At 39.5% G+C, this 13310-nt stretch overlaps 1 protein-coding gene across 1 annotated transcript; it reads left to right on the forward strand.

Moving 5' to 3' along the window:
• The first annotated feature begins 1339 nt into the window (after positions 1-1339).
• TOMM7 (translocase of outer mitochondrial membrane 7) lies at positions 1340-9847 on the forward strand. Its single transcript, XM_072783805.1, has 3 exons — positions 1340-1558; positions 5376-5424; positions 9627-9847. The coding sequence occupies exons 1-3, from the start codon at positions 1456-1458 to the stop codon at positions 9640-9642; spliced, it is 168 nt and encodes a 55-aa protein (XP_072639906.1). The 5' UTR covers positions 1340-1455; the 3' UTR covers positions 9643-9847.
• Positions 9848-13310: the final 3463 nt, after the last annotated feature.

The following is a 13310-nucleotide window of genomic DNA, read 5'->3' on the forward strand; positions in this document are numbered from 1 at the left end:
TTTTTCTTTCTTTCTTTCTTTCTTTCTTTCTTTCTTTCTTTCTTTCTTTCTTTCTGCTTTCTTTTTTTCTTTTAAGGGCAATGCCTTTAAACAAAAATCTTCTATCTCTAGTTCCTAGCATACAGTAAGGCTCAATGAATGTTTGATGAAGGCAAATGACTTTGGTTTTGTTTAGCCTAACTGAAAGAAATGTATCCTTACTATGTATCAGGCATTTGGATAAAAAGATGACAGTTTCCTTATCTGTAAGATGAGGACTAATATATATATATATAATATATATATTATATATATTTCTCTTTACAGTAATTAGTGAAGCAAGTTTAATGCAATGCAATCTTAAATTCTTTCAAGGATTAAAATGAACTGTTGTGTTTGAAACACTTAACACAGTGACAGGCGTAGAATTCACACGTTATTATCATGAAGATGAGCCAAGTACAGGAATAGCCATAAAGCCACGTGAAATTTTCAGTGCCACTGGGCACTGAAATGTCATAATGGATCTTGGGGATAATCCAGGAAAGCCTTCAGGGACAAGGCCTTAGAAATCTCCTACACCCTTAGAGATCAAGAAGTCCTAGGATAGGGTCAAAAGCTCAAATAACAACAGTGGTCAGGCAGTTACTGAATCACAAGCTGAGAACTCTGGCTACACATGAGAATCACTTGGGAAACTTCAACGGCAACCCAATGGCCAGGTCCTATCCCTCAGTAACAGACTTCCTAGGGGTACATCCTCATCAGGCCCCCCGCACAGAGCCTGCCCCTCTCTGTGTGTGTCTCTCATGAATAAATAAATGAAATCTTTAAAAAAGTTTGGCAAGTAATATATGATGTTAAATAAGAAAAACAACCAAACACTGGAGGAGTCCAAGAAAACATGGATCATAACCTCCCTTGCAGCTCAGCCTTCACTTGAAGAAACCGATACTGAGAGAGGTTAAGTAGCTTGTCCAAGATTACACAGCAAGTCAGACTAAGAGCCGGAAACAAAACAAAACAAAACAAAACAAACCAACAAAACCCACACTCCTTTTGAATTTAATGTTCCTCCTGCATCAAGCGAGGAACACCTGGAGGTGCACCTTAAAAAAAATAGGTAATACTGTGGGAAGAGAAAGGGCATTCCAGGCTGAAGGAGGCTCAAGAGCACTGCCTCCAGTATCCCACAATCAGCCAAAACAGGCGATTCCTAAAACGTAAGGAAAGTAAAATTCAGACTTTCAGCAGACGCGGGACGGAGGGTGGGTTGGGATGAGCCACGCATGCGCCGTCCGCAGGTGGCGCCTGAGGCGGGTCAGGTCGGGCAGTGAATTACGACCTTTGCCGGCGACGCTCACGACTCCTGCCGTAAATGCCGTGTTTGGCGCGTGCGCATCTCTTTCCTTGTTCGGCGTTCCCTACGCTGCCGCTGGGGTAGAGAGTTGTCGCTGCGCCGCCCTTGCCGTCGCCATGGTGAAGCTGAGCAAAGAGGCCAAGCAAAGGCTGCAGCAGCTCTTTAAGGGCGGCCAGTTTGCCATCCGCTGGGGCTTTATTCCTCTCGTGATTTACCTGGGTCAGTAGGAGAACCTGGGAGAAGCCGGGAGGAAAGGGCGTGTGGAGGCCTCGCCTTCATGTTTTGGCTTCCAGGGCGGGAGAGGGAGGCCGGACCACGCGGCGCACGGCCTTGGATGCTTGTCTAGTCAGGGGGGTCGCTCTAACCGGAGTTCGAGCCCCTGTTCTGTTCTTTACTGTTTCTTAACGGTCTTTGACAAGTCACGTAATCCTTCCCATTCCGTTTTTCCACGTGTAAAACGGAGGTGATCTCTACCTGTGAGGATAGGTGGGAGACGTAGACGACCTCGATGTGTTTGAAAGCGGCTCATTCCCTCGGTTACTGGGGGTGGGGGGTGGGCGTCGGGCCGTTTGTCCTCCCCTCTTCAGGTGGTCGGTCCTAAGTGGAAAGAGGCCTGTAGACCTCGGGGGTGTGCTGCTGCCTTGGAGCCTGAGTGCGACGGTCTGTGTTGGATTTCTCTCTGCCAGCTGAGAAGCTGTACGGCGAACAGTTTGGATGATTTTTGTCATAGATCCCATTTTATAGGTGAGAAAATCGAGTCAGAGAAATTTCGTTGCTTGCTGAAGGCCACAGAGCTGTTCACCGGGGAGCTATGAACTCAAGTAACGGGGCACCAGGGCCCATACCCTTTTTTTTTTTTTTTCTTTAAGATTTTATTTATTTATTCATGAGAGACACAAAGAGAGAGGCAGAGACACAGGCAGAGGGAGAAGCAGACTGCGGGGAGCCCGACGTGGGACTCGATCCCGATCCCGGGTCTCCAGGGTCACGCCCTGGGTCGAAGGTGGCGCCAAAGCCAGGGACGAGCCACCCAGGGCACCCCGACCATACTCTTAACCACTATGCTGTACCGCAAAGATTTGTTAAGTGCCAGGCAAATATTTTCTTTTTTTTTTAAATTTTTTTGAAAAGTTTTTTATTTTATTTTTTTATTTTTTAGTTGTTTATTAAGAGAAACTATTCCATAACCCAGTGTTCGTGTTTCTTAGCTCAGGGACCCCGGACAGTCAGTGACAAGCTTCAATGAAACGCAATCCAAAGACATTCTTTATATTCCAAATTCACTTTGCACTCTGAAAGATATCGGCCTTCTTCATCTCCTCAGAATCTTTCATGGAATCATAATTTCTGTAGAAATCTGCATATGCCTTCTTTCTTGGTTCGGCCACAGCAAACTTCTAGAAAGCTGCAACCCCCAGGGATACAGCGAAGGCTCCAACGATATGAAATCGCAGACGCTTGGCCAAAAGGCCTCGCATCTGAGGTTAAGGCACTTGAAGTCATGGTAGTTACTCTCCTTAACACCTACCTCAAACCTAACGGTCTTCCTAACAGAAATGGACGGCCCAGGCAAATATTTTCACCTATAGGGCTGCACATTGGGATTTTATCCTATTTCTAGCCATGGGCAATTTTTAATTTCTTGAACCATCAAAGTGTAGGAGACACAATGTTATGTTAGTTTCAGGTGTACAACAGTAGTGGTAAGGAAAAAGCCCCAGCTGTCAGTTGGCACAAAGTTTGAAATTTTGTTAAGACTCAATTTCACACTCTTTAAAAGAGTCCTTCCTATTTGTCTTAGGTGTCCTGCGTTGTTCCAGGTAAAGCACAGTCGCTCTTAATCTTGATGGAGCCTTTGATTATGCCGGATGTTTTCCAGGTGGCTGTGGCTCAGTTTCCCCATGAAATTCGCAAACCATCGGATTATCTGGGGACTTCTATGAGGACTTAAAAAAGATCCTTTTTTTCCCATCCATTTCAACCCCTCTCCCCCTTTTAAAGCATTAACCTCCAAGATCTTAGCGACTTTGTATAAGTGTCCAGGATTGGACCAGGTAATTATGATAGCCTGCTCTTCTTGCAGGCTGTGTTCCCCCATCTCCTCCCCCACCCCTCAAGTGTTTACTTGATGGTAGAAGGGCCAGCTTCATTGTCAAGCACTAGGACCAGCTCTCCTTTTAGCTAAGAAAGATATGGGCACTCTGATTCTTCCCTTTCTTTGTTCCTCCTCCTCTTCCTTTGTTTGTGTGTGTGGCTCCTTTTATAGCCTGCTCTTGCCTTCTTGGTTCCCCTGGTTTCTTTGCTGCTCTATAAGTCTTGACCTATACCTTTCCATCTTTCTCCCTTTTTTTGTGATTGCTTTTCTACGCCAGAAAACTAGCTGATTGCTACATTCTGTGTATCAAGGGTTTTGGTCTGAAGAGAATGTTTGTTTGTTTGTTTGTTTGGTTTTCCTACCCTAGAGTTTATTTTTCTTTTTGTGCACACTGGCTGTATTCTCGTTCTTAGGACTGCCATTACCGTGATTTTCAACCTAGCTTCCACTCCAGTTGACCGTAATGTTAGAACTGTCTTTTCAGTACTTTTTCCTTGTTAATCATTGTCTTTTTCTTCTCACATCCTAGAAATTTAATTTAATTTCTAACCTAGTTCCCAGGTAGTTTCTTTTTCTTCTCCATCTACACTCTCACAAAAACTTAAAAACTGCAGATTGAATTTCTTGTGTGATTTATATATAACTTTTAGGGCTTCAGGGAGTACACGCGCATAAAGTGCTGTAAAGTAGAACAGACAGTGACATGATAAAGAATCTGTTGGAAACTGACCAACACAAAGATTTTAGTGAATCACCTGCTGGAAGATAATTTTTCATGGTGTCTTGAATTTCTACAAATCTTGTAGAAAAGAGGCAGAGGTTCTTACCACCCTTTGTTCCATATTCTTAAGGATGTTTGTGGAGTGAACAGCCTTGGAAAATAGTATCTCAAAAAAAAAAAAAAAGGAAAATAGTATCTCCTTTAGAGCAATGGGGAGACAGTGGTCACTGCCCATTACAACAGACTGGTTCCTTAAACTCAAGTTTTATCGAAAAATGATGACATTTTAACTATAGTTACTGCTGGGAGTAATAAACTCTCCCTTGTTTCTGACTCAGGATTTTGTGTCTTCTACCAGCATCTGTGAAACTGGCAGGCTAATTTGTTGTCTTGAAAATGGGGTAAAAATTCATACCCCCACAGTTCTTGATGCACTCTAATTTTGATCAGTCAGCAAATTAGCATATGTTATCCAGTTAATTAGTAAATATATTTTAAATGGCAAAAGGTTTATATGATCATACTTGTAATAAATGTGTTGGCTTAATTAGGTTTTTAAACAATAATTTGGTTTTTTTTCCCACTCTTTTTTTCTTCCAACGTTTGTTGCTTTATAAAAAGGGGTTTGTGGGGTATAAAATAAGGTATCCTCAATTGTTTATTAAAAGTGTAGTTTTAAAAAAGTCTTTTTTGCTCTTTGTAGTTTTTATATCCAGTATAGTTTGGTAGCTGTGTCATCTTTTTTCTGGGTAATGACTAAGAATGAAAGTGTATGCTCTGGGCTATGGTGCTAATATATACACAATTATATAAGAATAAGGTTATTCGTCCTCCCTACTGATTAGTCCTGGACATAATCTCATACTCTAGTTAAAATTCAAGACTAGGGATGTCTGGGTGGCTCAGCGGCTGAGTATCTGCCTTCGGCCCAGGGTGTGATCCTGGGGTCCTGGGATCGAGTCCCACGTCGGGCTCCCTGCAGAGCCTGCTTCTCCCTCTGCCTGTGTCTATGGCTTTCTCTGTGTGCTGCTCATGAATAAATAAATAAAATCTTAAAAAAAAAACAAAACAAGACTGTTCTGTAGCACACAGGTAAATTTAGATTTAGTAGATCATTCTAGCTACTGTAGGTTGAAGAGAAACGATTATAAATGTTATGTCTGCTAGGGTTTTTAAGTTATAATTTATTCTGTTTCTCTCTCCTTCCCCCTCTACCCCAGGATTCAAGAGAGGTGCAGACCCTGGAATGCCCGAACCGACTGTTTTGAGGTACTGCTCTTACAAAGAAATATTTCAGGGCAAATATTCATTTATTAGTACTTAGTAAATTAGTTCAATTATTAGATCACTGGGAAGCAAGAATCATAGTTGTAGGCATTGTAATGGGGCTGTACTAGTCAGTATAGTTTTGGGCTGTTGGGAAACTGCAGCAGTTTGCAGAACAGTTTAGCTTTTGTTATTAGGTTAATTGCTTTCTATCTCCTTCCTACTTTGTACTTACTCTACCACATTGTAACTGTAATGAAACATATTTACAAGAAAAAACTAATCATCCTACCATTTTGAGAGGTGAATGAACTCTTTAATTATCCATAGTTCTGTTTTCTCATTCAGGTAAGTACAGTCTTTTAGATCATTCTAACAAGAATATGTAGGATTTTGTTTTCTTCACCTAAAACTACAGTTGGTATCCCATGTTTTTAACTTTTGTTGATCACTTAGGTTTTTCAGTTTTTCAGTTTACATAACAGTACAATGGATATTTAGATAGATTTTATAGGTTTTGATTTATTTCCTTATAAATTCTCATGGGTATAGTAAGTCAAAGTATATAAACATTTATGACTCTGAAAATGCATTGTCAGATTTCTTTCTCAGAAACAGTCTTGACAGTGTTGGATAAGCACTTGTGAAAATTTTACACACACACCATACATATTCATGTACTCACAAGTGTATGTATATATGTATACTTGTGAAAGCTGTATGTGTATGTGTCTATATGTACATACATATATATAATCAGAAACAGGCAGGTTTGCTTTGTAGGAAAGACTGATATTTATGTCACGTTGGTGACCAGGACCTGTACAGGTGCTATGTGATTTCATCTTGACCCTCTGTCTTACAGATCTTTCTTTTGGATTGCCCTAATAGACTTTGCATTGGCTCTTCTAGGTTTTCTGTTTCTTCAGATTCCTACTCTAAGCCACTTTTTTTTTCTAGAATGGGCAGAAAGTAATAGTAATACTTATAACAGGTACTTTTCATAGTTAACTGTTTTAGGTGCTTTATATACAGTATCTCTAGTTGTCACTTCAGTACTTCAGAGCAGGTCACCTAATTGATAGGTGGTGAAGTATATCTGTCTCCAAAGTCTACACTCTTTCCACTGGGTCCTGTGGGCTTTCCCAGATAATCTTACCTCTTTTCTTATCGTGGTGGCATCTGATAGGAATTTTCCTTCACCCGCTCTGTCTAACTGACCTCTCCTTTATCAGAGGAAGGGGTTTTTCTTATAAGTTTCTAGTGTATGTGCCCTCGACTTGTCCATTTCTAAGATTTTGTTTTTAAGTAATATCTACACCCAATGTGGGGCTTGAACTTAAAACCCTGAGATTAAGAATCACATGCTGTAATGACTGAGCCAGCCAGGAGCCCCTCAATTTGTTCATTTCTGTAGTTACTCTCTTTTTCCCTGATAACATTCTTTAGTAATTTGCTGCTGCTTTTCTTCACTTTCCTCTCCCTTTAACCATTTGTGGTGTGGCTTCTTAAAACTGCTTTCAGAGATCTCCACTATGTTTCTTTTTCTTAGCCTCTCCCTTTTGAACTGTAAAATGGGGACTTGAGGTAATGTATCTGCTATTTACTAGCCAGATGACCTGAGAGCAGTTCTTTTCATAGGGATTTCTTACCTTAGGAAACATCAGAGAAGGGACTACCTGGTCAAGTAATGTGAACATTTTCCAGGTACTGGAAATTATCATCTAATACCTTTTCCCAAGAGGCCATTAGCCTTTCTGGAGTGAAGTTTCCTTTTTTGTAAGTTGGGTATAATATTCACTTCATAAAGTATTCATGAGGATTGAATAAAAATATTGTATATAAAGTGTTATGAGTATTTGGCAAGTGAACAATTAACTGCTAATTTTTAATCTTTTCTGTGTCATCTTCTTTACCTCACTTCTTTCTTCTGTGAGAACTTGTTCCAGCTACCATATACTGCATGCTGCCGCAGAATAAACCACGTATTTTCATGCCTTTATCCCAATGCTTGTGCTCCCTTAACCTGGAATGCTCTTTCTCTTGTTTCCATAGGTTGGTGAAAACCTATGTCTAGAAAAGCCCAATCTCAAATGTCATCACTTCCTTAAATCTTTTCCCCCTTCTAGCTGAAAACTCTCTGAATACTTGTTTGTGTGCATCATTCTCTGCCTTACTTATGCTTGTTGTTGATTTACATTACATTTTGTCCTGTAAGCACCTAAAGTAGCTGCCAACAAGAAAGAGTTGGATTAACTTAATTAATTGCCTCTGACCTCTTGGTGTTTTTTTGGACAGGAATTAATATCACATTGCATCTTTTGGTAGGACTTTTAGATAGGATCTGCAAGATGGGAAATAGCATTTTTGTGCCCCAGGTGGCTGAGGATCCAGAGGTAGGACTAGAATGTGACTTTTTATTGTACCTTTTTTTGGCTTCAGTTATCCCACGAAGAGTTGACCCTTCAAAGTTGCATTCTGGATGGAGAAGCCACCCCCTGCGTTTTCATTTCTTCACCATACACCTTATTAGTAGTGCTCTGTCCTCTCTGGTGTGCTTTTTCATTCTTTTCCGTCATTAGGGGCATCTTCTAGTTTTCTTCCAGTGGTATTTGAGATTTAGGGGAGAATTGATAGAGTGCCTGGAAAGGGTTGTTCAGTTTTAGAATTTCATATACCATGCTGCTTGTGTTGTGGAAACTGACTAGAGAGGCCTTCCTGGCTTACCTGTACTGGACCCTGAAAGGGACAAAACTGCTAGGACATATCTGCTAGGATTACTATTAATATAAATGTTTTATTAATATAGAATTTATTATTCATTAATGTCAAGTTTGTTGTTTGTGCATAAATTTATTTGTATAATACTTATCTAAATATTAGCTCATGATTTACTTGTCTGCTTCCCTTGCTAAATTGTTGGGTTCCTAGGAGTTAGAACCACATTGGTCTTAGTGTCTGTCCTCTTTCACCCAGATGGCACCTTCTATGTGGTCAGCAAATGTTGGTTGAAATGACTCCATACACAAAATGCAATACTTTAACAAACATGGAGGAGTAATTAGTAAAACATTATTTAGACAAAATACATGAACACTGAGGTTAACTAAGAGAATCATTGTTCCCATTGTCTATGTAAGGCCAAGGAAGATCTGTTTTCTTTATTTTGAATGCTCATTACCACTGAGAAGGAGACTTTCATAGATGAAAAGTTCATTTTTATATCAACCATATGCACAAATATTTGAGGTTTAATGGAAGATTTTAATATACTTTTGAGAATTAGAAATAGATGAGTGTTTGGCTTTTTCCTAGGCAAAGGGAAATACTTAAAAAAAAAACTTCATAGAATATTCAAGTTATTTTGTAATGCAGTTTTATTTTACATGTCATATTACTAGCAACCACATTTTTAATCAGCAAGACTTAGAAATAAAACACCTCTAGTCTTCCTCCAGAGTCGTGTTAGTTAGGATATGGTTTAGGAATTTGGCCAGAATGTTTGAAGTAAGATTTATTTGAGGCTGAAATTAAGGCTAGTAATTGCTCCTGGGATGTTTGTTGTAATGGTTAAGAGCACCTGGGTCAGGGGTGCCTGGGTGCCTCAGTCGGTTAAGCATCCCACTCTTGATCTAATCTCAGGACCCTGATCTCAGGGTCATGAGTTCAAGCCCCTTATTGGGCTCCATGCTGGGTGTGGACCCTACTTAAAAAAAAAAAAAGCACCTGGGTTACATCCCACTCTGCCACTTAAGATAGGTAACCATCTCAAAGCCATGGTTTCCCTGTAGTTAAAATAAAGGTTAGAAGAGTTGGGAACTTCCTATACAGTACTGACCCATAGAAGCATTCAGTAAATGTTATTTTCAGCTTTACTGATGTGGTATTTAATAATGATGGAGTTTTATATTGTGGATTCATCAGTCCTTCATGTTAATGAAAATCATTAATCATTTATCTTTTGACAGACCTCAACTTACATTTTCCTTTGTGTTTATAATAGGTAATCACACTCAAAAGTAACAAACCTGTATTTAAGTATATATCTTTCTTTATTTGCTCAATGAGATCAATCCTTGCCTAGTATCTCTGAATTTGATAGATGAGTAAACACAAATGTAAATGTATATAATCTTCTAATTCTTAAACCGTTTAAGCTTTTACTTTGGGGTTTAATTTATTTCTCCTCTTCACAAACATTTTAGCTTACTTTGGGGATAAAGGTCACCTGGATTTGGAAGCAATCAATGGACAGGAACAACATGGAAGGTGTGCGCTCTGGCTGGGATAAGAGATGGGACACCGTTCAGACATTCACCGGTTGAATGGCACAGGGCTCTTCTCAGATGAATCTGTGGCAAGAGTGGAACTTCTACTGACTTATTTATCATAGACTGTATCAAAATAAATGTTTTTAACAATGTTATGTCTTGAGTCCTTTTTGAATGAAACATAATGGACTATTAGGTAAAAATTTAGCCTTTTGTCTTTTTCAAAACAGTGAATTTATATATATGCCTAGATGCTACCCTAAAAAATAGAACTTTCAAGTTAATTCCTGGCCATTCACTTAACATGTAGATTCCATTTTCCTTTTGCATTGAATTAATAACCTCTGGGATTTTCTAAGGTAGTAAGAATATAGACGGTTCTCAGTTTGGTGAGCTGGCCCTTACTTCCTGCATGTCCCTGGAGTAAAGTTGTTAACTGAAAGAAATGGATTCTCTGGCTCTGTTGGTAGAGATGGGAATGGCTTTGGGGAGTTGTGGGTCTGATTTATTTGTCAGTTAAATACGTCTAAGATTTCCCTCACTGCTGTTTGGAAATTAGACCTGTCTGGGCAAGAGCCATGGATAGTTACATAGAATAGTAGCACTTTCTACTAAAGCAGTTAATGGGAATTAGTTTTCAGTACTGGTTTCCTGGACCATTAACTGTATTTGAAGCCTATTTTTATTTAGCTTTTTCCGTAAATCTAACAAAATAGCTCTATTTATTTAGTTTTGAGAATTGTAATTCATGTAGGAAAGTAGGCCTGAAACCAGATATGATAGGATTTGGGAGGAGCCTGTTGACTTGAATGTTTTAAACAGGCGGTATTTAATTAGAGAATGATCATGAATGTAATCTCAGGTGACAGGGCTATCATTCCCAAAAATTCTTCCTTATTTCTGATGTAAAACCCTTCAGCTATTTAAGCCTATTTCCTCAAGTTTTGTTAACTTTACCATGGAGACGTAGGAGACTATTGAGGCTTATTGCATAAGGAGATTTTAAAGTGGAATTCCAGAGAGCTAACTGCAGGAAAGTCATTTTTGGCAAGCACTTGATGTAATTGCTTCAACATCTCTATGAATCTAGGCACTTAATGATTTTCCTAAAAACTCTTAGCAGTTTTTAAATTCCATAAACTAGCTTAAGAATGTGCCCCCTCACCCTACCCCCCACCCCCCATGGCTAAATTTTAGTGTTGTTTGTGAACTTCTTAGAATTGTGGTGCACATTAACTTCTCTTTTTTGCTCAGGATTTTCAGAAATTGAGATTGAGAAATAAAAACTGTCAGATACCCATTTTGATAAAATACTACCATGGATAGCAAACAACTGGTTTTGTGTTCATTGAGAGTTCATTTGGAGCTGTCTAAAAACCCAGGAGATTTTACAGTGAGAAATCCAGAGTTGGGTAGGAAGAGACCAGTTCCTTGATCTCCCATCTGAGGAAGCTAAGGGACAAGAGTTTAAGCACTTGTTCAAAGCGTAGGTAAGAGCTAAGACTAGTACACACTTGCATGTGTGTATCTTAAAGTTTGTGAGATGTTTACAATTAAGCTATGTTTTATTGAATTTTCGTTTTTAAAGCAGTGCAGTCCTACTCAAGAAGCATTGTTTTCTTCTGTGCTAGACACTGGAGAGTCCTTATAATTAAGATTATTCCTGATCTTGATTTGCTCAGGCAAAAGTACTGACCTGATAGGATCTGGTTTAAGGTCTGGTTCTGCCACTCAGTTTCTAGCCTTTGGTGAATTCACTTAATCTTGAGGCTTCAGTTTCTTCTACAAAATAGGAATAAGACTTGCCCCAAGGTGTTCTTTTCTAAATTGCTTCTCATAGCTGTTGCCAGACTAGCATCACCTAGAAACTTGTTGTATGTTTTCATGTCTGGAAACGGGTGAGGCCTAGTGGTTTCTATGATTTAATTACTTCAACTGTTACTTTGAATTAACTTAGTATTTCCAGATGGTCCTGGAGTTGCATGCAGTGTAAGAAATGTTACAGAAAGATCTGTGTACCTTTACCTAGTTTCCCTCAATGATGACTTGTAAAATTATCAGTGCAGTATCAGGGTATTGATTATTGGTGAGTCAATTTTTCCATCACTCTGTGGATGCCTCATGTTGCCCTTTGGTAGCCAACCCTCCTCACCCACACCCCACCCCCATCCCTAGCCCCTGGCAACTAGTACTCTGTTGTCCATTTCTTTAACTTTGTCATTGCAAGAAAGTTATATGCATGGAATTAATAAATAACCTTTTGAGATTGGCTTTTTTCACTTCGCCTATTTATTTGTAGAGTCACTTAGGTTGTGTGTGTCACCTTATTCCTTTTTATTGCTGAGTAGTATTCCATGGATGTACATGGAGGACATCTGTGTTCGCAGTTTTTAGCTTTTAGGAATAAAGCTGCTACAGTTGTGTACGCCTTTTTGTGTGTTCAGTATGTTTTAGCAAGTCTTCTGGAAGACTGACACAATTCAGGTTTGAGAGCTGATGCCCTAGACTCAAAGAAGCCTTCCTCCTTCTCCTATACATTTAAAGTCTTTTCTACATAATATCCACAGTGACCTTCTCATTTTAATTAAACACTTTATTTTTTTATACTTTATGTAAGCTCCACGCCCAGCATGGAGCCCAACACAGGGCTTGAACTCACAACCCTGAGATCAAGACCCAAGCTGATATCAAGAGTCGGACACTTTAATGACTGAGCTACCCAGATGCCCTAGCGTGATCCTTTTAAAATCACACCCCATCAGAACTTTCCAGTGGCTTCCTATCACTGGGAATAAATTCTGAATTTTTACTTCCTGTGACCTATAAGACTGTAATCTGGTCTCACACATCTTTGATCTCTTCATTGCCTAGGATTCTTCCCTCCATGTTCACTTCCACTCTTGCTGTTTTGATCTCTTCTCGTTCCTCAGTAAGGCCAGACGTGTACTTAACTTTAGTGTCTGAGTTGCTCTTCTCTCTGCTGGAACTCTTCTCCCAGATGTCCGCATGCCTGGCTTCCTCTCTTTAATCTCTGCCCAGATGTAACTTTGACAGAGAGGGCTTCTTTCAGAAGAGAGTTTGTAAAATAGCAAACTCTACACTTGTCTGTTTCCCCATCACTTCCTTATTTTCATCTCACTTTTTTTGGAGAACTTTTAACCCATCTGTGTGCATGTAAATAATCTTGGCTCTCACTCCTAGAATGTAAACTTCATAAATGCAGAACTGTATTTGTAGCTTTAGAGGCTAGCACAGGTCCTAGTAATGGTATATACTCAAAAGAATAATGAAAGAATTGTAGGATTGTATGTATTAAGTTAAAATGCTTTGAGAACTGGAAACTTACATAATATGGATCGTTGTAAAGGACTAGTCAGTATTTTTCTGTTACCCAGAATTAGTAACATAGTGCTGGCCAAGGACTTGACATCAAAAGATGTTGGAAGGAGGTTAACATGGGAAAGGGAGTGTTGGCTATGACTTGGCACTTATTCAGTCGCCACAATAATCCTGTCAAGTAGGGCATTCTTTCTGTTTTGCAGATGAAACAGGCTTGGGTCATTTCCCCTAAATCACATTAGAACCTAGAGTTGCTAACTAAAAACTTATGATCCTAGT

The sequence above is a fragment of the Canis lupus genome, chromosome 18, assembly GCF_048164855.1.
Source record: "Canis lupus baileyi chromosome 18, mCanLup2.hap1, whole genome shotgun sequence".
Taxonomy (NCBI): Eukaryota; Metazoa; Chordata; class Mammalia; order Carnivora; family Canidae; genus Canis; species Canis lupus.